At 47.3% G+C, this 24,086-nt stretch overlaps 1 protein-coding gene across 1 annotated transcript in view; it reads left to right on the top strand.

Annotated features, from left to right (window-relative positions):
- EPS8L2 (EPS8 like 2) overlaps positions 1-24,086 on the top strand; it is a 65,072-nt gene that overhangs the window by 34,419 nt on the left and 6,567 nt on the right. The window contains exons 4-17 of the mRNA XM_040558797.1: positions 3,033-3,097; positions 8,015-8,176; positions 9,078-9,227; positions 9,713-9,792; positions 10,537-10,676; positions 12,636-12,715; positions 13,221-13,347; positions 13,708-13,796; positions 16,355-16,429; positions 17,478-17,626; positions 17,824-17,950; positions 18,329-18,444; positions 21,426-21,537; positions 22,549-22,656. Coding sequence (XP_040414731.1) covers positions 3,033-3,097; positions 8,015-8,176; positions 9,078-9,227; positions 9,713-9,792; positions 10,537-10,676; positions 12,636-12,715; positions 13,221-13,347; positions 13,708-13,796; positions 16,355-16,429; positions 17,478-17,626; positions 17,824-17,950; positions 18,329-18,444; positions 21,426-21,537; positions 22,549-22,656 — 1,580 coding nt within the window. The remainder of the gene's footprint in view (positions 1-3,032; positions 3,098-8,014; positions 8,177-9,077; positions 9,228-9,712; positions 9,793-10,536; positions 10,677-12,635; positions 12,716-13,220; positions 13,348-13,707; positions 13,797-16,354; positions 16,430-17,477; positions 17,627-17,823; positions 17,951-18,328; positions 18,445-21,425; positions 21,538-22,548; positions 22,657-24,086) is intronic.

Raw genomic sequence — 24,086 nt, 5'->3', positions numbered from 1 at the left:
TAGGACAGTCAAAGAAACCCCAAATTCCCACTTGGTGTGAGCTGAATCGAAGTAAGCTGGAACAAGAGCACTCACGGGTGAGCTGGCTCAAAATCACATCTAGTTCTAGGCAGGAAAACCAAGGCATGTAACTGCATGTTACACGTGGGGGCACACACACTCCTCAGGAAGGATGTGTGGCTTGTTTGTAGAAATCCTGGCAATCGGTGCCAAGAAAGCACTTGCCTATTAGATATTTTAACTCCTGTCAACTCTCCAGGAAAGATGAGTAGCAGATTTGGGCCAGTTTCCCCTCCATTTGCACAGGATCTGCTAGCAGGTGGATTAAATATAAGCAATTCTGTTGAGAATTGAATGCTAGGACCCCCCAAGACTAAGCTAAAGCTCCTGATTGATGCTTTTGGGTTTTCTGCTCTTGTAACAGCAGCATGCTCTGTTCACTGCAGTTACTCCCTCCAAGTGCTTTTCCACATACAAGGTTTAAAGGAGAACACTCGTTAAGTGTTGGCCTAATTACTTCCCAGCCACTTGCCCACTTCCAGGAGTCTCTGTGGCTCCTGGTGGTTCTGGAGCAGATGTAAAGGACAGGCTTGGTAGACTTGTAGCAAATGACTCCACGGTTTAGAAGCAACCAGGAGACTGTGCTTTCCTGGGGCAAAGTGGACAGAGAGTACTTTTGTTAGGATGTAGCCAGGAGAGAACGCAAAGGCTGCCAGAGGCACTGCCTGCACTGAGCATGACAGCTTTCCTGTATGCCGGTGCCCTGTTGTGCCTCTGCCCTCCTGTCCCGCTGTCACTGTCCCTCCCACAGCAGCCACGATAAGATGCACTTAGGCACCTTAAAAAAAAAGAAAAAAAAGAAGGCAGCTTCTAACAATTCCTCAAACAGCACAGAAGCAGACCAGGTGCCGCTCCCTTCTGTTCTTCTTTAGATTTTATCACCCACACTCACCACTCTTCCTCCTTGCGTTGTGATGGGCACCCATCCCGCAGCCATTTTGCTGCATCCCTGCTGACCGCGGCCGGGTTCAGGGAGAACTGCTCGAGCCTTGGGTGCATATTACCAGAATGTCTTCTAAGTCTCTGGGGAATGCTTTTCAATCAAAACGTGGCTTGCTGCTAAAAATATAAACCAAAGAAACATGTTGGGAGGTTTTACCTGGGTCTTGCACCACTTCACCAAAAGAGATAGATAGATAGATAGATAGATAGATAGATAGATAGATAGATAGTTTAGAAACTGAGTTCAAATTACCAAATGAGTTTCTATGAGGATATTCTTTTTCTGGGTGCCAGTCTCTCTAAATATGAAATTTGTAAAATGAGACCACATGTTCCGTGTTTACAGGGAAAGGGAAAAAAATAGAGAAGCCAAAATCCTAGAGAAGGCATTAAAGAGAGCTTTGAAGTAAACCACAAATAAACTAAGAATGATATATATTTATTTAAAACACAAGCAGCCCCAGTGTTTGCTGTGCCATGAAATCCTCTTGGTTGTGACTATTGCTGCAGAGGACAGGATATTATAACACAGGCTATTTCCAGCTTAGGATGGGTGAAAACATATAAAATGACAATTACATTTGCTAAGCAAACCAGGGATCAGAGGATGTCCTCTGCTGGTGAGGAAGATGTTTTCAGTTTGGTTAGTCGCAAATCACTCTGAGACTTGAGACCTGGTAGTTATTCCTCTACTATGTTGTTGTGGTTTAGCCCGGCTGGCAGTCAAACACCACACAGCCGTTCGCTCACCCTCCCCCCTCCCTCTCCGGGATGGGGGAGAGAAACGGGAAAGTGAAGCCTGTGAGTTGAGATAAAGACAGTTTATTAAGACAGGGAAAAGAATAACAACAATAATAATAATAATAATAGTATTAATAGTAATAATGTGTACGAAATAAGTGATGCACAATGCAATTGCTCACCACCCGTTGACCAATGCCCAGCCTATCCCCGAGCAGCCGGCCACCCCCCCACCCCGGCTAGTCACCCCTATATATTGTTCAGCATGACGTCAGATGGTATGGAATACCCCTTTGGCCAGTTTGGGTCAGCTGTCCTGGGTCTGTCCCCTCCCAGCTTCTGCTGCATCCCTAGCCTGCTCGCTAGCAGGACAGAGAGAGGCTGAAAAGTCCTTGGCTTGGTGTAAGCACTGCTCTACAACAATTAAAACATCAGCATGTTATCAGCGCTCTTCTCATTCTAATCCAAAACATAGCACCCTGCCAGCTACTAGGAGGAAAATTCACTCTGTCCTAACTGAAACCAGGACATATGTACACAAAGTATATATATGGACTCACTGGACACATACCAATTAATTTATGAGTAAAACCTGACAGGGCAAATTCTTATAGGATTATATTCCATAGCCTCATGAAAATCCAAGCAATATATATTTTTTTTCCAATTGCTCCTAGTGCTGCTTTCCAGTGAGAAATGCAGGAAGTAATAAAGATTTGTTGCCTCATAAAAATATTGTTCAAGAAAGCCAGGCTCTGACTGGCTGGCCTTGATCCTTACAGCCCTTCCTATCAGCCCTACACTGTGCCTTGCCAGGAAATGTAAGAAATCAAACCAGCAACGTCACAGCGGTGCAGAGGGTTCCTTCTGGAGGACATTTAAAAGGGCTGTTGTGTCCAAACTGCAGAGTTGTTGTTGGATTTTTCTTCTTGCCACATGCACGTCATAGCCCTGTGCCAGCCTGCTAAGGTTGTTCCTCTTCTTCCCAGCCCTCTTCCGCGAGTGCCCCTTGTCATTTGTTGTCTGAGGCTTCCCTGTACACAAGACTTCACTTCCTCTACAAACAGTGCTGGAATCAAATTAGCAGCAACATTAAGGGATACAACTTAAATGTGCATCCTACACACCTAATTTGCCAATCCTTGAGACAAAAGTTGATGTCCTTGATTCTCAACACTGATTGAAACTGGAAGCTCAGAGAGTAGCACCCCATCATGAGAACTATAATTCTCCCTAATATACCAATAAACAGCCATTGAACCAAAAGCTTGTTGTCTTTTTTTTTTCAGAACAAAGGAAAAAATACTCCAACTCCAATATCATTATGCATGAGACTTCACAGTACCACGTACAGGTGAGTATGCAATGAAATTTTATGGGACTGAGAGGCCTACGTCAGTGATAGATGCTGATAATAAAATGTATTTCATTTGTTCTGGAGTTTATTAGGTCAAAGACCAGCTGGGAACCTTCTTACAATACACAAGTGTTGCTCTCCACACCCTGGGAGAGGCAAACAGCAAAGCTGTTCCATTCTTCCTTAAGGGAGGTGGGACTTCCCCGTTGCCCTATTTCTTTTTCCCAGCTCCTGCATGTAGATAAATTTGCCTCCTGAGCTTCCCTCCAAGGGGTTGTAATTTCTAGCTCCTGTACTGCAGGGCATGCGTGCAGACAGCCACCCACTGTAATTCCCCTCCTTGTGCTGTGGGCCACCCAGCCAGCCTGGAGCAAGTGGCTGAGACCACACAAGTCCTCTCCATCCATGGAACACACTGCTGAAGCTGGGATCCTCGGGGCCTCTCGGATTCCTTTGTGACAAAGAGGGATGAAAGGAAAGAGCATATGTAGGTGAAGCACAGGAGTTTGTTCACCAAAGATGCTTTGAGGAGACAAACTAAAGGACTAAAGGAGAGCAAACTGCAGGAGAGCAGCAGAAGTCCTGAGATGATTCCTCTCCAAAGACTGACCTCACTCCTTCCTACGAGTCAGAGGCTTCGGGCTGGACTGGATCCCTTTCTCTCCTCTCACATACTGCCTGCTCTTTCTAAAAGTAATATCAGCTCTCCTGCTCCTTTTATTTCTCTGCTGCTCGTCTCCAACTCCTACCTTTGAAGAGCAGCAGTTGTTCCATTATGGTATGACGCTGTTTGAAAATCAATGCAAATAGACTCTGGTATAGCTCACAGATCCTTCCACAAGGCTACAAACAGTTTTCCAGGGCACAATTCTGGGTCGTGTTTAAATGCTATAGCAAAACAGACGCTTTGATGGCTTCTCCCACCTTGCATTACACGTCTTATCTGACCCTACGACTGTTCCTAGCTTGGATCCCTCACACTTCTTTGAACTTGAAGAGTGGGAAAGACTCCAATATTAGACAGGCTGCTTTGGAGATGGGGAAAGAGACAGGGAATGGTTGCTGCTTCTGCATGGCTGGGCTGCACCAAAGGCTCAGAAGTTACTGCCGTGTCCCCTGTCCTTTGCTGGGCTATGTCGAGGATGAGTGTCTGGGGACAAAGAGGTCAAGGCTTGTTGTGAGCCAGCACTAACCAGTCATTCGGCTGGACATGGTCATTACAGCCAGCAGATGGGAAATGGTTGACAGGAAGCGACGACAAAAAGCAGTAATTAAAGAACATGAATTTGGTTTAATTACAGATGGACCTCTTTTCTACTTCAAATTTAAATTGAAAATGGCATGCAAATCCATCGTCTATCAAAAATACAAACGATCAAGATTCAGCAAATTAAAACGTTTAGTAATTGGGGGGTGGAGAACAGAAAAAATACGTTAAAAAGACAAGGGAAATTCAGTAAGAGGAAACAGGAAACGGAGAGGCTGTGGTCCTCTCCCTCCTCTGCATTTGAAGGAGAGTAGTGGGAGCTGCTGTCCCTCTTGTTTCTCTGTCCTTCAAACCCTTCTTGACAGACAGATTAAAAACACTGTTCCACAGTGGTTACAGGAACTCACCTGCCCAGAAAACACAGACCACATCGACTATCATCTTTCAGCTCTCCCTCAGCTACTCTGTCCTCTCAAGTAATTCAAAACCCTTCAGCCATGACAGGCATTCAGCCAAATTCATCCCCCAGTGTCACAGACATCCACTTAAAGAGAGGAGCCGGCCTGGCTGCCCGGGGCCTGGTGATGCCTGGAACGCAACGTGCCGCTGCCAGCCAGCAGCCTCCGTACCACGGGAACTCTGCCCAGCTGGGTCATTTGTCACTGAAAACCTGGCAAGGCAAGAGGGGAAAACAGTTCATGAGGTTCATGTTTAGTAGACAGGGTCCTCTCTTCTCTGATTTAAGGCCCCAGTCCAGCAGAGAGCTTAAGAACACAGTTAAAAATAAAGGGAGCTGCTCATTTGCCTACAATGAAACTTTGACTTTTAAAAACACTCGTTTGGAAGGAGGCCCTGGCTTCCACCTGAGATACTAATTCAATCCACCCCATCAGTGGCCTGGCCAGCCATCCCCATCAGCAAGTCCTAACAAATAAAGTCACTTGTGGAGTCAGAGAAGGGACTTTAAACAGTGACACGTACATTAATTCTTTATTAATTATGCCATATGCCACTCATTTGTGAGTTTCTACCTTGAACTTTGACCAAGACAAACAGGACTTCAGTGGCAAGCAGTGAGGCAGGAAGAGGTTTCCTTATATGAGGCATTTTACACCCTTAAAGTAATCTATAAGCTGATCAAAGTTTAAAAGTGGAGAAAATCATTGCCCATTCTTATAAAAATTACCATATTTGAATCTCTGTCTGGATGAAAGGGGTTTTTAGTGGGATAAAGGTAAGAACCAGCTTCTGTCCCCGCTCGGTCCACCAGTATCTACAGAAAATGGAAAGGAAAAAATATTCTAATGAGTCCTAGTCAGACAAGTAGCTTTCGTTTCCACGAAAATTAACTTAACAGTAAATAACAAAGGAATTTATGAAGATTGTAAACCTGGCAGTTAAAATAATAGAGCAGATAAGATTCCTGTCAGCAGGTATAAACCAATTCCTTTCACTGCTCCGCAGGCAGAGGGTTTGTCACCTCTGCGTGGATAATATTGACTTTGCAAATACCTTTGCGTGCAGCATTTTACAATTACAGTAACACATACCCAAGCATGTTCTTCATATCTGATTGGACGGCTAATCTCAGCTTTCGGTGGAGCTGCTCAAATACCTGCCAGGAATTTTATTTAGATAGCGCCTCACCCCATACCTTTGCTTTATGAGCACAGAACTGGGTCTTCACTTAACCTCTGAAGTGTTTATCCTCTTCTCTGGTCTATCCATTCATCGCAAATTATCCAACAACCACCTGAACAACAAATTGGTCACCACAAATTCTCTCCACCCCTAATGCCCACTGCCGAATGTCATGCTTAAAGACTCAGCCTGGGTTTTTACAGGTAGAAGGGACTTCCTCCCCAGAGCACTGCTCTCTTCCTCCTTTGCTGCTCTTTGAGACACCTGCCTATTGTGGACATTAACCACAAGGAGCTGAGGCTGGTGCCGGGAACAGACACATTTCCCCCCAGCTCTTTTTCGTTCTCTTCTTGCGTTTTGCAGCTCTTGCTCGCCAGTCTTCGCGGACACAGACTGTGTTTCTGCACTGTCTGGACCCTGACCCTTGCTACAGCACCACTGTAGCAAAAAGCACCAGAAAGAAACTGCCTGAGCCCTAAACCTGTTATGTGATCACTGGGAGAAAGCACAGGTCTTTCTGCCAGAGCAGTTACAGCACCACTGCACTTCTGCTAACCCATGCACTAGCCTGAGTCAGCAGCAGCATGTCAGTGACCCTAATACTATTAAGAAGGGGAATTGGGATGTGCGGGGAATTGGCTGAGTGAGAGAGATTCCAGGGAAGAGAGACGGAGCCAGGAACTGTCCTGATAAGCCTGCTGGCAGCAGGAGGCCCCCAACATCAGCAGGATGTGTTGATCAAGCCTGTAATGTGCCCTTCCGAAAAACTCCCGCCTTCTTCTCCTGGAGGAAGTTGGTTACAACAGGGAAAACTTTCAGCTGCTTTCCCACTCCGGCACGTTCTCCTTCCTATCTCGCTGCCAGGAACATAGCAGAGCAGCACAGGGAACAAGGTGAAATGGGACCGTTTCCCTCTGCTTCCCCAGTACTTCCCGTTCCCTGATGTCACCCGAACACGTGGCCTGACCGTGCTGTCACTGACATGGGGACAACGGGCACAGATAACCTGGCTGCTCTGAGCTGGCTTCTCCTGCCTTGCAGTCCCCTCTGCTGGCAGAGCACGCTCTCCCCATCTGCGGAGAGCACCACTTGCTCTCACCGGCTGGCCAGCAGCACCGTGAGCTGTTGATCAGAGAGGAGAGAAATTAGTTACCTGGATTTCTGGAGGGGCCTTCGCCCACTGCTGGGGGCACGCGTGCACCGTTTGGATGCAGCAGACACTTCTTTCTGTAACTGCCTCCCTGCCCGGCCCTGCCTAGCACTCCCTTCATGTGGAGCCCCACGAGCAGTGAAAAGCCTGCAGGTGCAGCTCGGTTACACGGACTCTTCATAAACTTGAACGGGTGCCAAGTGCAATGCTTGGAGCGTTGCACGCTTCAGGACACAGGGCAGGGCTGGGAAAGCATGCAAGTGCAGTCATGTCTGGGACATGACCATCTCAGCACACATCAGCCAGCACAAGAGGGGAGGGCAGCATGGAAATCAGGCTGGAAGTGGGAAGAGCCCCAGGCCAGGTCTATGGGGCAGGTGGAGGAAGACCAGGGTAATCTAGCAAAGCCACAGTGCAGGACAGAGGCAAGTACCAAAATACTCCTTTATACAGTCAGAGAGGCCCCTTTTCACTCCCACGAGAGCTGATTTGAGTGATTTTGGTGGGAAAGCAGCATGAGGGGATTGAAAGGCTGGAGCGGAGTCAGCTGTCGGGCTTGGAGCTGTCTTGCGGTTTCAGAAAAGCCAGGGGACTGACTCGTTTGTGCAAAGCACTTGCAAACATGCACGCTGGATGGCGGCCAGAGCTGCTAGAACTGGCATACGATGAGATAAATATGCAAGCAGTGAAACTCGTTATGAAAACCTTTGCTGTGTTACAAAACTCTAATCTTTCACCACTGTGAACGGCCTGGTACTAATAACCAGAACGAACACGTTCCACTGTGACTCTTCCGTGCCCGTGCAATAAAGAACAAACGGCCCAAACCTCTAGAGATGGTTTCACCAGTGATTTATGACACAAGCAGCATCAAAGCTTTTTCACCTGTTTTCTCCTCTTTCCCTCCCACCTTCAGCACTTGGCCACCTTCATCATGGACAAGAGCGAGTCCATCGTGACGGTGGATGACGCCATCCGAAAACTCATACTGCTCAACTCTAAAGAGAAGATCTGGACGCAGGAGATGCTGCTGCAAGTGAACGACAAGTCCATCCGCCTGCTCGACTGCGAGTCGCAGGTACCCAGAGCGCTCTGTGAGGGCGCAGGTTAACCTGGGGCGTGCAGTATCCTCTTCCCCTTCTGCTTTGGGGAGCCATTTGCGAGGAACCCAAACAAGGGGGGATCGCTACCAAAATCCACTCCGGGGTATGCAGGGGCTGGCTGACTGTAATTCAAAGGGCAGGCAGGTGTGGGCTGATTTATTCATGGCTCCAGAGCACAGAGACTCCAGATGGAAGATACCTTGAGCTGTGCTCCAGGCAAACAGTAAAACTGCTTTCTGTGGGAGTGATGCAGATTTACAGGTCCACAGAGACCTGCATATAGCATGAGCAGAGAGGGAAGGACCTGTTACTGGTATTAAAATAACACGCAGGGTCCCCTGCTTGAGAACAGTGCCCCATTTTGATAGCAATACATGTACGTGCGCACAGGGCACCTAATCTGATGGGAAAGAGCAGCCAGACAGTAGGAGAAGGGGGGTACTGTGCTAAGTTTAGCAGGGAGAAACTAAAAAAGATTTGCCCAAGGTCATCCAAGAGTCAATGGAAGGGCAGACTCCTCGCTGCCCTTACCCTGAAAGCATCTTTCCGCTGGGATGCTGGGATGCATGATACTGGGGCAGATAAAGCACACCAGTAAGATGACAGTGAGCAAGAGAGCTCAAGTTGTTCAAGTCTCCCACTGGGCCCCCATATTCAGGAACTCAGGAGAACAAGAGTTCTGTTTCCCATCCACCTCTTTCCTGGTCCTACGTAGTCCCAAGCCACTGTCCCTTTGCAGACTGCCACATGAGTATTTGAAGAGCCCAGCAAATCCCTGCTGAGAAGCACAAGCTCTGTCAGGTCTCTCTCCTTAAGAAGGGATCCCAGGAGTTCAAGAGATCCCCGTTGCCCAGCCTCTTCCTTCTTCCTTTCCAGGAGGAGCTGGAGGACTTCCCGCTGCCGACAGTCCAGCACTGCCAGACGGTGCTGAATCAGATGCGCTATTCCTCCATCCTCCTCCTGGTGTGCCAGGATTCGGAGCAGCACAAACCTGACATCCACTTCTTCAACTGCGACGAGGTGGAGGTGAGCAGAGCCCTCCTTGCCAGCGGGATGCGAGTGGGGTGTGCTGTGAGATGGGGCTACTGTGGCCTGCAGCTGGCTTTCCCAAAGGAAAAGGTCCATCCTAAGCCATCTCTCCCACTCGTGGCAGCAGTGCCTTCAGGCACAGCCATCCCAGCAGCACAGCATCCGACTGCACCTTGTGCTGCACAGGCACTCGCTGCTTGACCCCCTGCCAGACTTTTCCAGGCTCTGACAGCAGAGGAAGCCATGAGATGCCCTAGAGGCCTGCCCAGGTATCGATGCCTTCACATTAACCTCTCAAGGCTCCTGCCTCCCCAACACTGCCAGTCTTGTGCAGCTTACACCACAGCCAAGCAATCGGGTAACAGAATGAGATATGCTCCTAGCTCTCTGCCAGCCATTTCTTCCTTTGCCCACTTGGAGCCTTCAATTCAAATTTTCCAAAGCACAGTCCTTTAGTAAAACATCCCTGTTTTATCTTTAAGGCGGAGATGGTCCATGAAGACATAGAAAGCGCCCTGGCAGACCACAAGCATGGGAAGAAAGTAAGACCACAGACGCTCAAGTAAGTACTACAGGGTAGAGCTGGGAGTAACAAAATCCCCCAAATCACATCCCTTGCAGAGAACACTCAGAATGCAGTGACTGCCAGGCCAGCCTCCCTCTTCAAGAGGACCCAGACAAGAAGCACACTCGTGCGGGCTTAGCTGAGGTTCGCTGCTATTTACAAAAAGGATATGAATTTTGGCTGTTCTTTGCATTTCCTTGCTCAAAATATATCCTTGGTTTACATGCCTGGGAACGGAGTCTCCATCTCACATAAACCACCCCTAGGAGATTTTACACCCTGAAGCAAATCACTCCGAGGGAACTCTTCTGCTGACAGACTTCAAAGCAGGCCTCCTGGCTGCTGTGATATACCCCCCCCCAATGGTTTGTGCTGCTGACTCTGTGCAAGGAATCTCACCAGCCTCACAGACACTCCCTGCTCTAAAGCACCAGCCGAAACAGCCCTACACGGCTACCAGCTGGTGTGCGCTGGAAGAACAGGCCTTCCAGACCACACGCTGCAAGCTCCATTTAAACCAGTCAGGTGCTGCAGCTCTCCTTACCCAAAGACGCTTGCTGTCCCCTCACAGCCACCCCTCCCAAACCTGCAAGCCTCAGGGCACGGGGGAAAGGCAGCCAGAGCACACAGCATCACCCCGAGCACGTACCCCTGCTCAGGCTAGTGCATTCGCACACTGCTCTCTTGGAAATAGGATCGTCAGCCTCTGACAGGGGTTGTTCTCTGTTGTTTGCCTTGCAGAGCAAACCAAGAAAAGATCAGGCAGAGACAGTCTATCCTCCCACCACCACAAGGGCCGGCTCCCATCCCGATCCAGCACGACATGCGAGGGCCAGCGATGAACAGGAACCGGGTGGCACCCCCTTCCCAGTATGAACCAGGTACTGGGAGAGCTCAGCGGGTCTGTCCTGAGGATGGCAGCTCGTTAGCCTGGGCAGCCCACCCTCCTGAAACAGCCTGTGGTCATTTCACCCCCAGCATCGCTGCCCAATGTCTTTTCACTATGTTATGAAGCAACAGTAAATACACTGAAATTCCCAAAAGAGGTGACACGCTGTTACCAAACAGCAATCGCATGAGGCTTGGACCAGGCACTGCTGATCTTAAAACGTACAGACAAGACAGATCTGGCCAGAAAGGCACATCCCTGGCCCTGCTGACTTCACAAGAACCAAGATTTCACCCACAGAAGTCAGGTGGTTTGCATGAATACCAGAGTGGAGGGTAAAAAGGCAGATCTGAACTTACCCCATACTCCAAAACCATCCCAACTTCATCCCAGTTTGAGCTGTCTGGAGAAAACTTGTAGTTCTCTTTGGATAAAGAAGTTCCCAGTAACAGAAATAAGCTCCTTCTCTGAAATAAAGCTCAGATTGACTAAAATGACCAGCAAACTCTAACCCTTTCTTACCACTGCCAATTGTACCAGCTTCTCTTGGGATTAATTTCTAGGCTCAAGGAAAATCTATAAGCAGGGTACAGTAAGAAACTCTGAATACCAGTTGAGGAGAGCAAACACTCATTTCCCTCGGCTGAGAACTGAAGCCAAGCAGATGATCCAGCCTCTTGAATGAAGAGCCTATTTTAGGTCCAGCTTTGCATAATGAAAATCAGATTTCTATTTCAGAGCTGGATCATCTCTCAACATCTATATTCTGACGCACAGCAGTTTTCCATGTAACAGCCACCCTTAACCCTGCCCTCCCAGTAGGCTTAACATAAAGGTTTAAGTCTATTGCTCCCACCAGCACAGCTGGGCATTTACTCAGGCAGGATGTCTGGATCTGAGAAAAGAGAGCCCGGCACAAAAGCAGGAGTCAGGAGAAAGCTTTGAATGATGTCTGTTTGCTGGGATCATTTCTCCTTTGAAACGTGCCTTACTGCTTTTTCTACAAAACCTGTCAAAATTAATCATCTCATCTTAATGCCTAAAGATGACGTACAATTTCCCCAGCCCTCTGCCAGAACTGCCTCCCCAATTCTCCCACTTGATATATCCCGCTGCCCGAACATCAGCTGTGCTGGCCTTTTCAGAGCCCATTTCACTGAGCTGACACATTATTGTTGTCACAAGAGGCCGCCTGAGCAAGTGCTCACGCTGAAATATTGCTGTCCCACTGAGTGTCTGCCTTCTGGAAGCTGGGAGGTACCTGTGGTTTTTATTTTTGTGAGTTTTTTTAATAGTGATTAAAAACACTTGAGACATTGCACATGAGTTTGTAGAAAAATGCTGTTTTTTGCCTGGGCCTGCCTAAATATCAATCATGCAGAATTCCTGGTGTGCTGTTTTCTAGCAAGGGGCCATTGCATTCCTCTCCAGGTCTTATTTCTTCTTTCTTGATGGGCAGCTAGCTGAGCTGGCATCCCTGCCACAAGCAAGGCTCCTGCAGGGAGCAGGGGGTTAGAGGAGAGGGTTGGAGCCGCTCTGACCCTGCGTGACGTACCCGTGGAGTGCTCAGCAGTGCAAGGGGCAGCTCCTCGGCAGGTGTAAGGCAGCTTAATGCGTCAAAGGCAAAGGAGTCAGTGACTGGCAGCCGCTGGGACCTGGGCGTGCAGGTCTCTGCCTGTACCAGCAGCTGGCTGCTCCTCACCATTCATCCAGTGCTGGTGTCTGAAAACATGCAGCATACTGACACACAAGGCTGGGGGCAGCTGCTGTGACACTTGGAAGGTTTAATTGGCAACTTTGATCACCTTTGCGGTCTTCTGAGGTGCTTTCAAAATAAAGGAATGAACAAACCCAGCCAGAAGCGACCATCCCATCGGTCCCTGCATTTAATGGAGTCCATCTTCAACCTTTGATGGTAAAAATATTTTTCTCTCCCTTTCCTTGTTTGCAGACTATGAACGACGAGGATCTGCCTCCCAGGACCATGAAGAGTCCCGAATCATCTTAGCACAGAAGATTGAAAAAGAAACGGTTGGTAGCAAGAACAGTGCACAGTCAATAGGCGGAAGGGATGGGGGAAGAGAGGAAGGAAGCAAGGGGCTCCTCCTCCACCACCAAGCATTTTATGCATAGTTCAGTCATTGTTCAGCTGATACCTACTGCTTAGAAAGATAAGGGGAGCAAAAGCAAAGCTCCATCACTGGTTAGGTGCAATCTCCTTCGACCTGAGGTAACTGTGCTGATTTTAGAAGGTCTGCTTCTCCCTGATCCATAGTCTACTCTTGGGGTTATTCTCCAGATGTCCATCAGCCAGTGCTCAGTTATTACATTGGCAAGTACAGCACACGAAACAGGCACGGCTTTGTGTATGGAAAGCGATGAATCCAGATTAATTTCATGCCTGGATTCCCCATTCCTGCGCATTCTTCCGGGAAATGAAGCGGGTACACATCGAGGCACTCGGGGATTCAGGCTTCCTGGCTGTGTGCAGTTTTGGCTTTTTCCACCTGGGTTCATTGCATTTCTGTCCTCACAGCAAATCCTGAACTGCACTCTGGATGATATCGAAGTGTTTGTCGCCAGGCTTCAGAAGGCTGCAGAGGCATTCAAACAGCTCAATCAAAGGAAGAAAGGGAAGAAGAACAAGAAGAAAGGGCCAGCAGGTACAGTGCAGCAGCTACAACAAATGGGGAATGTGGGGGCACAGGTGAGGGTTGGGATGAAAGCTCAGTTCACACCTTAGCAAGGGCAGGTCGGTGCAGCAGTGCTGCTATGGACCCGACAGCAGACAGAACAGTCTGGGAGGTCCTGCTGGTCACTGGGGACCTAGTGTAGAGCACACAGAGCCTTGTGAAGCCTCCAGCACAGAGAAAGACATCTGACTATTCTCAAACCCTTGATTTTTAGTAGTTCTAGTCTCCATACCTGTTATTGCTGTCTCTTCTGCATGCCAGCAAGACGAACCCCTCTCTGGAAGGGGACACTCTAATTAAAGTGCCTTTCTCTCCACCTTCTCATAAAAGAGGGCGTGCTGACTCTTCGAGCAAGACCCCCGAACGAGGCTGAGTTCATCGACTGCTTCCAGAAAACCAAATTGGCTTTTAACCTCTTGGTAAGACAGAGGATATTTTTGTCTTATGCAGGGGTAGGGCTGTTTCCCATATATTGCCGTACTAAGCATTTGAAGCGAAATTTGTACTGAAAAACACTGTCAAGGGACAAAGGTGTGAATTCCATATTCCTCTGCCAGAAGCAACCACAAACCAAACATTGTGCGAGGCTTGTGCAGGTTTCTTGGGCCAAGTTGTTAAACTGAAACTAGAAGCCTAAAGTCCACGTCTGAAAAATGCACGCGCCTTCCTGCTGCCTGTGAAAAGCCAGCACCGTGGTGCCCACGCAGCAGGCCCTAGGACCCATTCCACAAACGCTGTGAGCTGAGGTGCAGCTGTGCTGCTGGAAGGAGCCAACTATTCCTCTCCATCTCCCTGTGCCTCCTTTCTCTCTATGCCAGGCCAAGCAATTGTGCCCCGGCACGTGGCTGAAGAGGTCATACACGTGAAAACCAACCAATTTCTTTTGGTAATGCTAAAGTCAGACCAGTTCCCTAGCCAGGCTCACCCTGCAGCTGCAGAGTGCACGTTCCCTCAGGGAACGGCAGCGCAGGAGGGACTGAGCAGCTGGGGCCCTGCAGTGCCCGCAGCTCCCTTCTGATGCAATCCTGGCTTAGAGCACTTGTGAAGTCATGGGCTTGCAGATTCAAGAACCAGTGTGCCTGCTGTGCTGACAGCTGTGCAAAGGCTTATACAGGCGTCTCCACTCATGATACTCGTTTTTGCTTGTGGCCTTTGAAAATCTGCGTAATTTTGTGAGAGCTCTAGTCCCTGTTATCCTTCTGAGGCACAAACCAGAACTGTAAATATTAAAAAAAAAAAAAAAAAAGAAAAAAAAAAGTCTTATCTACTTTAAATTGTTCTCACCTGATCCTGTCTAAAGAGCAGCAGTGAAGCTGCTCAGCCAGGGTCCTGAAAAGTCTCTGGTTATCCATAACTGATGTCCCTCATTGCCCCGAGGTTTCTGGATCCTCCACTGTTTCTCCCCTGGAGGAGCTGCACTGGGAGATGTCAAGAAGGGGATGAAAAGCTGGAGCACAGACATGTTCCCAGCTCTGCTTAGTTAAGTGTGTGAGACCAGGAGGGTAATGAGCCAGAAGGAGATTGTCATCTCTGACCGAACTTGCCCAGTGAACAAGATCCTTCCTGAGACGTTATTAGTAAGGAAACCACAGAGACTGTAAACAAGCCTAAGGCAGGACACTGAGCTGCAACCTTTTCCTTTAGAAGCGAGCATTCACACATTTTTGCTCGCTCAGGACCAGAACTGAGTCTTGGAGGTGGCAGCTTTGGCCAGCAACAACTGCTCCCACACAAACCGATCAGGCGCCCTGCTAGGGCCATGCCACGCATCCACAGCCCGATGCAAAGGCTGCTCTGCAGAGGCAGCTGAGGATTCTCCAAGCGTCAAGAAATGATGGCTGCTGCACCCCAGCCCTTTCTGACTGCTGGCACAGCCGAGATGGATACAGCGGGGCTGGTGTGGTCAGCTAAACCCTTAGGCATGGCACGTTGGGGCTGGTGTCCCACACCAGCCGCTGTGCCAGTCGTGTAACACAGCCACAAGTGCCCCGCCAAGCTCAGCATTGCAGCTGCTCCCCTGAGAGCAGCGCAGGAACTAACATGTAGGAAATTCAGCCACGTGCTCTGGCTCTCCCTGCAATCCAGCCTTGGTCCACAAACCCACAAAGAGGAGGCGAGAGGCTGGGGAATGTAAGAAGGCGAGGGGGGAATCAGCAGTGGAGCAGCGGCATATCTGCCCCACGCTGTCACATGCCCCGTGCCTGCGTCCTTGCGAAGTGCCGCTTCCTTTAGGCGCCTCGTTGCCATCAATTATTTCACGCTTTCCGCTCTGCGTTAATGTTTAATCACCAGCATTTGAAATGACTAGGCCTCGCGTTTCGGAAGGGGAAGGGGGATGTTTTCCATTGCAGCAATGCCAATAGCACAGGACACAAAATACAGTAGAAAGGAAGCACAACTTGAAGCGGTTTCTCACCACAGCTCAGCTCAGTTCTTACAGCCAGGTAACCCGAAGCATTCATTCCTCCATTCCAGCAGCGACTCCTCCAAACGCCACACATCCCAGGGTCCAGGGCAGCTCCAGGTGCTGCAGGCAAGACCTTGCTGAAGAAGGCAAAACACTCGCTCTGTTGTATTCGTTCCCAGCAACTAACGGCATTTTCAGCTTTGCAAGAGTCAGAAGCTACAGGCCTGGCCCTTCCTCCCTAAGGTTTTTCAAAGTAAACCAAGGTTTTCTGTTTCTGCTCAAAATAGCTTCAAATGGACTGACTTTTAATACAGTAGGTACTCCACCCCTTCTGAAAGTTAAGGCTGTTAGAAATGAACACAAAATAGAAATGATTGAAAACTGAATGATTCCTACTCCCCAGTCACTTAGTTTTCTTTCCTGATTTCAAGAACACTGTTAACAGTTCCCTTTATTTTCAGGCTGCATTATTAAATCTAGCAAATATCAGTCAGCAACAATCCCTCCATGTCACAGAAGAGGAGCCAAAACCAGGTTAGGATTAAACTGGATTTTCCTTCATCTTTTCAGGCCAAACTGAGAAAGCACATCCAGAACCCAAGCGCTTCAGAGTTGGTGCATTTCCTATTTGGACCACTGGAACTGGTAAACCTAACTCATGGGTTTTGCTGTGAATTCACTTTTTATTTCTAATGCCGCTTTTGCACTTACAGGCAGCTAAATTATGCAGAAGAGCCAGCAGGTTGCTCAGAACTGCCCAAAACTGTCTCAGTAAAGTCCAGAAGTAACAACGTCAGTGTTTCTGGTCTCTGATCTGATACCCAGCTTGAATTAAACACATAAACCTTAGCAAATACAAATCTTTCCACCACATTAATAAAGAATTACTGTGAGCAGTGCAAGGCAACTTACGGTTCTTATTGGGAATCTGCCTGATCTCACCTTCAGGTAAACATGGCTCAGTATTTGCACTGAAAGGAAGATGCAGGATTCCCAACTTGAAAAAGAAGCCAGAAGTGACGCAGAAATACCAAGCAATTTTCCATTTTTTAATGTGGCAGCTTGTGATCCTGTCTCCAACAACGACTAATTTTTAGATTAAACCCTGCTTTGACTCCAATAGAAAAACTCCTGTGTTATGCAAAGGTTTAGACTGATGTTTCTTGAGACAACTGAACTGATCTAAAAATCAGCTGCTGCCAAAAAGAGTCAGGCCATACCTTGACATGAAGGGTTGCCCTCTGGCTTTAATTTTATACCGTGGAGAACTTAGCCAACAATTATTTGCCTTATTTGTCTGGTTTTATTTGGTTTTTGTTTGTTTTTAATTAATCTGCTAATCAAATACAGTACAGTACAAGGATAGAAAGGGGATACTGAGGGAATACAGCATTCCTTTTAGGTAGCAGCAAACCATTAATTTAGTTCATCTGTGTCGTGAAACCTCACCCTTACATATGAAGGCACAGAGGAGAGCTTTGGAAATGCGAGTCCGATATGAATTAGTCTGGTTTTAGAGGTACTTGCCATGGAGGGTATATTGGCTTCCTTTGGAGTGGGCAGGGACAGGGACTCCAAACGATCAGAGCGACTGATTTTTCTGTCTTAGATTTCTATTCTTGTATGTGTGCTGCTATGATATTTGGAACCTTTCCTGCAGTATCTCTCATATTTGTGTTTGTGTGTAATCTAGATCGTCAATAGCTGTGCTGGCCCTGAGCTTGCCAGGTCTGTTGTCAGCCCGCTTCTGTCTAAAGATGCCACAGATTTCCTCAGAGGACACCTGACACCAAAAGAGATAAGCCTCTGGGAGTCGCTGGGAGAGACATGGACCAGATCCAGGTGAGGACAGAGTTGCCATCTCACCAGGCTCCCCGAGCTCTTAAGAAAGGCAAAGGGGGTGCTTGATTTTATGGCCATGTCAGAGGGATGCTCCAATGCCCCTGCCTCTCCCTGACAAGCAGTACTGGATGCTTTCCAACAAATGCTCTTTGTGAGCCTCACCACATATTCCCCATGTTCCCTGCTTCATGTCCTAGAGCTGAATGGCCCCGAGAAGCAAACATTCCCACCTACATCCCCAAATTCCGCAATGGCTGGGAACCACCCATAGAAATCTTCCGTGGAGCTCCCTGGGAAATAGACATCGGACACTTGCAAGAAGAGGTTAGTCTCGTGCTCCCGATCATCCTTTCTTCCTTTCACCCTTCCTCTCCTCTCCCCTTTTCAGAGTGAGAGGGATCTGCCCAGCCTGCAGCTATTTTCTCTGGCCTCTGGATTTGGCACCAGGGGAACCCAGCAGCACTGCAGGGAGAGCAAAGCTGTCAGGCACTTCTGACAGCTTCCTCCAATTCTGGTCTGACTCCTCTGTGCGACCATGGAGTTTGCAATGGCGTGTAACAAGTAGTCAACTCAAAATTCAGTTGGATCTGGTCACTCCAGTTAAATACAGAAAGCAAATAAGGCCAGATTCATCACCTTCCTTTCTCTTTGATGCAGCTTTCCCCTTTCCTGGTAGCATTGACACCATGTTTACCTTTCCAGCTATCATCAGCCAATGGATATCCTTACCGTAACTCCTCACTCAAACGCGGCCAGACAGCTGATCAGACACAAGCTGTGGATGCCTTTAAGCAGAACGTAACTCAGCATGTAAATAGGTAACGTACCAGCACCAAAATGGTGCCTCGGCTCCCCTCGGTAACCTCATAAGCACGCACTGCGCCACATCATGGTACCAGGATGATTTGGCATCCTGGCAGATCGCTCTCTGCCATTATAAATTCAGACTTGTTAACAAGATCAAGAGAACTCCAAGATCAGACAAGCTGTCTGCTTTTAATCATCAGCAGGTCTACAAGGAAATGGGTTACATGTGTTTTCCACCATAAGAGGCAAAAACATTGGCTGATTTCATTAGTCTACCAGTATGTTGTTTCAGAACATCAGCCCACCAAAGTGAAATTAAACAGCATGTGCCTTTGGATATTTCCTGAGACCTCTGAGTTTCAAACTCTTCCAAAAGGACAAATGAATTCTCTGCCACTCCACGTTGCAGCAATTTGACATGAAGTTCTGAACTGCCTTCCCCTCTGCCCAAGAACAGGCCCAGATTACACTAATGATCCATGAAATTTTAAAGACTTGATGTCCAGACACAGCAAAGCAGTTAACCATGGACTTTTCCAGAGCCAGCACTAGACTGGAAAATAGATGCAAGACAGACTGTTTGTTTCATGTTTTCATATTTTAATCCAAAAGATTTATGAGCTCTACTGCTATTACAAAAAGCTCAAATTCACAGCAAAATCCTCAAATCCAATCGTATCAGCAAAACAATTTATTCTTCCCATTTGTCCCAATAAAGTTCCTGGTGGGACATAAAACAGTACAGATACAGTGTGCTGAGTGGAGACAGAATTACGGTAACAAATTCTCTTGTCCAATTCCATTTTTCTCGGTGATGTTATGAAAAATAAGGAATTAGTTTACATGAGAAATTTAAGCCCATCTTAAGTGACTGGTAGACATTTTGCGTAAGAAATATTTTCACCTGTTAGTCTCAGCAGAGGGAAATGACAAATAGTAGTATCGAGTTCCGGAATACAAATTAGCAGCGTGCCACTTTACCAAGGTGACCCTGAGACACCACCCAGCCTAACTACAGCGTGAGCTCACGGAGGAATAGGTGAGGATGTCCTTCCTCCTGGGACAGGTGTTTTACCTTTTTACCTACCTTTCAGACTAACAACAGCAACTTTCCCTTGTGTTACATTTAAGAAAAAACATCTAAGCTAACGGCACTGAAGCAGATGCTAAAATTGAGAATGTGCTTCCATGCCTCTTCAGCCCAGAGCGGACTTCAACCAAGTCCGCCCAGTTGTTTGCCAAGATCACAGTCCTCGGACAGCCGTACTTCCTGCTGTATTCACACTGTCTTCTGGGTAGTTTGAACCACTTTTCTAACCGAGAGACCCTATATTAGCAAAAGCACCCATGCATCAGTATTATTAGCTAAACCAGGGCTTCGGGCTGCAGAGAAGCATCACGAAAGCCCCAAGCAATATTACAATAGCCAGAAAATGTCTCTCGCGTAAAACCTAGGTGCACGCAGAATGCACATTATCCTCATACTCCTCCAACTGTCCCCTTTTCTTGTGACTCATTTACCTTCTGGAATGCTACAAAAGAAGTAATTTCTACATAACTCAGGCTTTTTGCCCCCCTCCCTGCCTTCAGGCACTGCCGGGTAAGGCCACCACTCCCCTTCTTGACTGGTGGATTCACTCTGTCTAAAGGTCTGCTCCAAACTTCTGTAGTGCACGTGGCTGTGAGTAGACCAAGCACTGTCCCAAATGAAGTGAACTAAAGACAATGCATGGTATTAAACCACTGAGCCAATGGTTTCAACCTTTTTCAGGCCACCAAAAGCTACCTAATGAAGACAGCAAAATGAACTAAAACTAAACGTAAAAAAAGAACTAAACTAAACAATGTACTTGCTTTTCAAAGTTGGGTTTTACGGATGCCTCAGCGGTAGTCTGCAAACAAAGGAGTTTCCACAGATCATACACCAAACCAAGACCCACAAATCACGGACCAAAACCAAGAACTCAGGAATGGAAAAACATAACACTAAAAAACATAGCTGCTAGCGGTGCTGGAAGCACTGCCTTCACTGAGTTACACCGACCTTGATATAAACTGCTGTAGCTCCACTGGAGGAGAATCTCCCCTGTTGCCATGCTCACTGTGGATATGGGCACCTGGGACTCTTCTGTATTGTGCAGCTGGTTGCAAGTCATAAGCAGAAGATCCACAGAAGGTGCACTAAAATAGTTCCTGCATACACTTATGCAACTAGGCAAGCCAGTTTTTCCACACTGCAAATGTTTTTGGAATTAAAAAATAATACTATGCTCCCATCCTAGCTGGAGAAGAAAAAGATAAGATATGCAAATTTTTGCTAAGCCAGGCAAAACAAAACAAAACTTAAACCCAAAACATTTCAGTTTGGGCCAAACAAAATCTTGCATTTCAGATCTCCACATTTGACAATCTAACATATTTATTTCATCTCTCTCTCCAAATGAAAAGCCGGTTTAACACTGAAAGCTGTGTATTCTTGTGTCAAAAATTTCCAAGCAAAACACTTGAACACGTTCCTCCCCACATTAAGGGTATCTTAGAACAGCAACATTCAAACTCACTTTTCCTGTGAACCTGTGGAATTCTGTTTCAGTAGCTCAGCACTGCCTGATGAAAAAGGCCACAGATTTCCAGTCAGTTCAACCTGTGCTCATGTTTGACACCCTTCTCCCAGCTTTGGTGCTTGGTTCTCCTCTGCCTTGGCACACAGGACAGTCATTTCCACTTATCAGGATACGAGTGTTTCACAAACTTTTTTCACAAGGGGTAGAATGAGAGCATTTCTTTGTGCTTTGTCAGTCTTCTCAGTCCTTCCTGCAGCAGAAAAGCAACTGACAGGGGAAGAAGCCTTTTCTTTCACCTGAAAGCAGCAGCCTCACCGTCACCAATGACGGTGTCAGCCATCACCACTTGCCTTTTGCCAGTGGCCCTATAATGCCTTAGTTATTCAACTGGCCTCCATTATCAGTCCTTTTTTTTTCCCCTCCTGCAGGAATTTTGAGGCGCAGGGAATGGCCCTGCCGAAGAGATATGCCAAAATCCACTATGATTTCACTGCGCGAAATGCCAATGAACTCTCAGTGCTTAAGGATGAAATCCTGGAGGTAAGTGAATGTGCTCAGGGAAGAGGTGTGCCTTCCTCCCCTTTCTAGGAACAGCAGAGAGATCTCAAGGTACTACCAAGTGCCAGCTCATTTTTGCTTGGTATTTTCTGAGCAGCAACAAAGCTTTGTTCAAATCTAGAGCTGACTATGCTTCGGGTCATTTGCTCAGCTGAAACACGTCAGTAGCATCTTTTCTTAAGTACTGAGGAGGAAAGAAAACAAGTCATTGTAGTATACTGCTCATGCACTTACCAGGCCTATGCTCATTATCGTCTCCCCTTCCTGTCCCCCAAAAAGGGAATTCTTTTCTACAAAATAATCCTTTCTCATAACTTCTCTCTTACTGCACCACTGGAGAAGGTAGGACACAACTTGGTCTACGCACTAACCGTAATGGACCTAAGATTTGAGGTGAAGACTTCAAAATGTTCAAACTGTAGCTACCAGCAAAGCTCACCCATTCCAGGGAGATTACTTACCGCAAAGTGATTATTTAAAAATAAAATTATTTTTTTTTAAATCTGCTTAGAAACAAGCCTGCTGAAAGGAGCAGGGGGACAGGTGCAATAGGAGATATCTCAGCAGTGGGTGATCTCCTCGCCACATCATGGTTATGATGTGACACATGATCAAGTCATATGATAACCCTCTAGCACCTTTGGCAGGAATTGCTTTTATTTTAATTCAAAAAGAGAATGCAAAATCAATCACTGAAAAATAAAAATAAAGAAAAAAGATGGAGAAACAAGTAAATTAAGTAGGAACTATGAGTTCTTAAGCACCCCAGAGGTGCTCTCCTCTCACCATTAGGGTAAGTTCAGATGCTTTGCAGGAAAGCCTTCACTCCTGAATTGCAAATGAGTGCAACAGATCTGTTTGTCAGCTCCTGGCCCCAGTGATGTTATTCTGGCAACTTCACATTACTGCCTGGTTTCTTTTCACTATGTGCCATTTATATATGCCAGAAATCTGATGTTCTCACTACCAAAATTGTATTTTTTTCTGTCTCAGGTGTTGGAAGAAAATAAGCAGTGGTGGAAGTTGCTCAACCGGAGCGGACAGGCTGGTTACGTCCCTTATAACATCCTGGATGAGGTGAAACTGGAAGAGCTCGAACAGGTCTCTAGTCAGGTGATATTTAACCTGTAGCCAGGTGCAGGGCATAATCAGTCACTGACCATAACCTTGTAATTAGACCTCCCTGGACTTCTTAGGATACCACGTGCAGGACAGCGTGAAACCTCACAAGTAGATGAGCCAGGGTCCTGAGTCTCCTACAATAAAATTCCCACATTTTCCCACCATTTATCCCCCCTACCCAAAAAAAAGCCTATTCCTCCTGCCATGCAGCAGCCTAGTGCTTTTCTCCCGCTCCAAGATGCCAAGCACGCTGCCTGCTGCCAGTGGCACCTGGCAAGCAGGGGTACGGGACAGACAGCAGCCTGCTATGAAGCGAGACCCTCGCTCAAAGGGACACCCACCCCAAGCCTAGCACCACGTGTTATCATCCCAAACACAGAAAAGGTGACACTGAGGTGTCCCCAAACATCTGCTGGCTATGGTGGCTTGAAATAGTTCCACCTTTTGCCAGTGCCTTCCCCCCAAACCCACTCACTTCTCAGCCTCTGGTTTATCACCTTCTGTTGTGAAACTCTGCTGGTTTCAGGGCTGTGCTGTGAACAGGATGAGAGAGCTAATGCAGTCATGAAAGCACATTTTGCCACCAAAATACTGAAGTTTTTTACTGGGGATTATATCAAAAAACGACAGTTCTCTCATCCAGTTCAGTTTGGCAGCAGGAATAAGCTGCTGGAGTGGAGGTAGATGGAAATACCATCTGAGTATTAAGTGAATATAGTTCTCAAGCACTTTGTATTTTAAAAATGTGGAGGTGGAGAGCTCCAAACGCCCTATGGAAGCATGGAATTGATTCCCCACTTCTGTATTTCTCAGTTTGGGCAAGGCATAAAGTGCCCCAGTAGGCCTCTGGACAAAAGCCTTGCTAGTTTAATCATGAAAATACCAAAAGCCTCTTTCCAGACTGCTCCAGGCACTTAGAAATAGTCACACTCAACATCCAGTTACTGATGTTTTAGCTCCAAATGGGATTTCTGCTTGTTTTTTTTTTTTTATTAGAATCTTTTTGCTTCCTTTGCTCTCCATCTCCAGAGAAGTCCTATGAGCAGTAATTTCTGCACAGCAAAAGGCTAGAGTGCCAAGTCACGCACGTGACAGCAGTCACCCACAGCAGTAGTAAGCAAACATAAATCACCATGCCTCTCCACGTGGCAAGTGTGACATGCTTCCTAGGGGTGTAAATGCCTTCATGCCGCGTTCAGCCTTTGGTTTGGTTTGTGTTAATTCCCATGAGAGCCCAGAGTCAAACTTGTTCCACACAGCACCTCCTGCATTCACATGAGACTCAGCTGAGGGGTCCCAGATCACCACAGGGAGAACACGGCAATTTGTCCCTCTCCTTGTTACCATTGGGGGGAGGCAAAAAGTTAAAGAAAATAAAAAACGGTAAAGAAAATCTTACACCTTGCTTT

The sequence above is a fragment of the Cygnus olor genome, chromosome 5, assembly GCF_009769625.2.
Source record: "Cygnus olor isolate bCygOlo1 chromosome 5, bCygOlo1.pri.v2, whole genome shotgun sequence".
NCBI classification, from domain to species: domain Eukaryota; kingdom Metazoa; phylum Chordata; class Aves; order Anseriformes; family Anatidae; genus Cygnus; species Cygnus olor.
The sequence above is the reverse complement of the archived record's forward strand: the minus strand, read 5'-3'. Positions and strand labels throughout refer to the sequence as shown.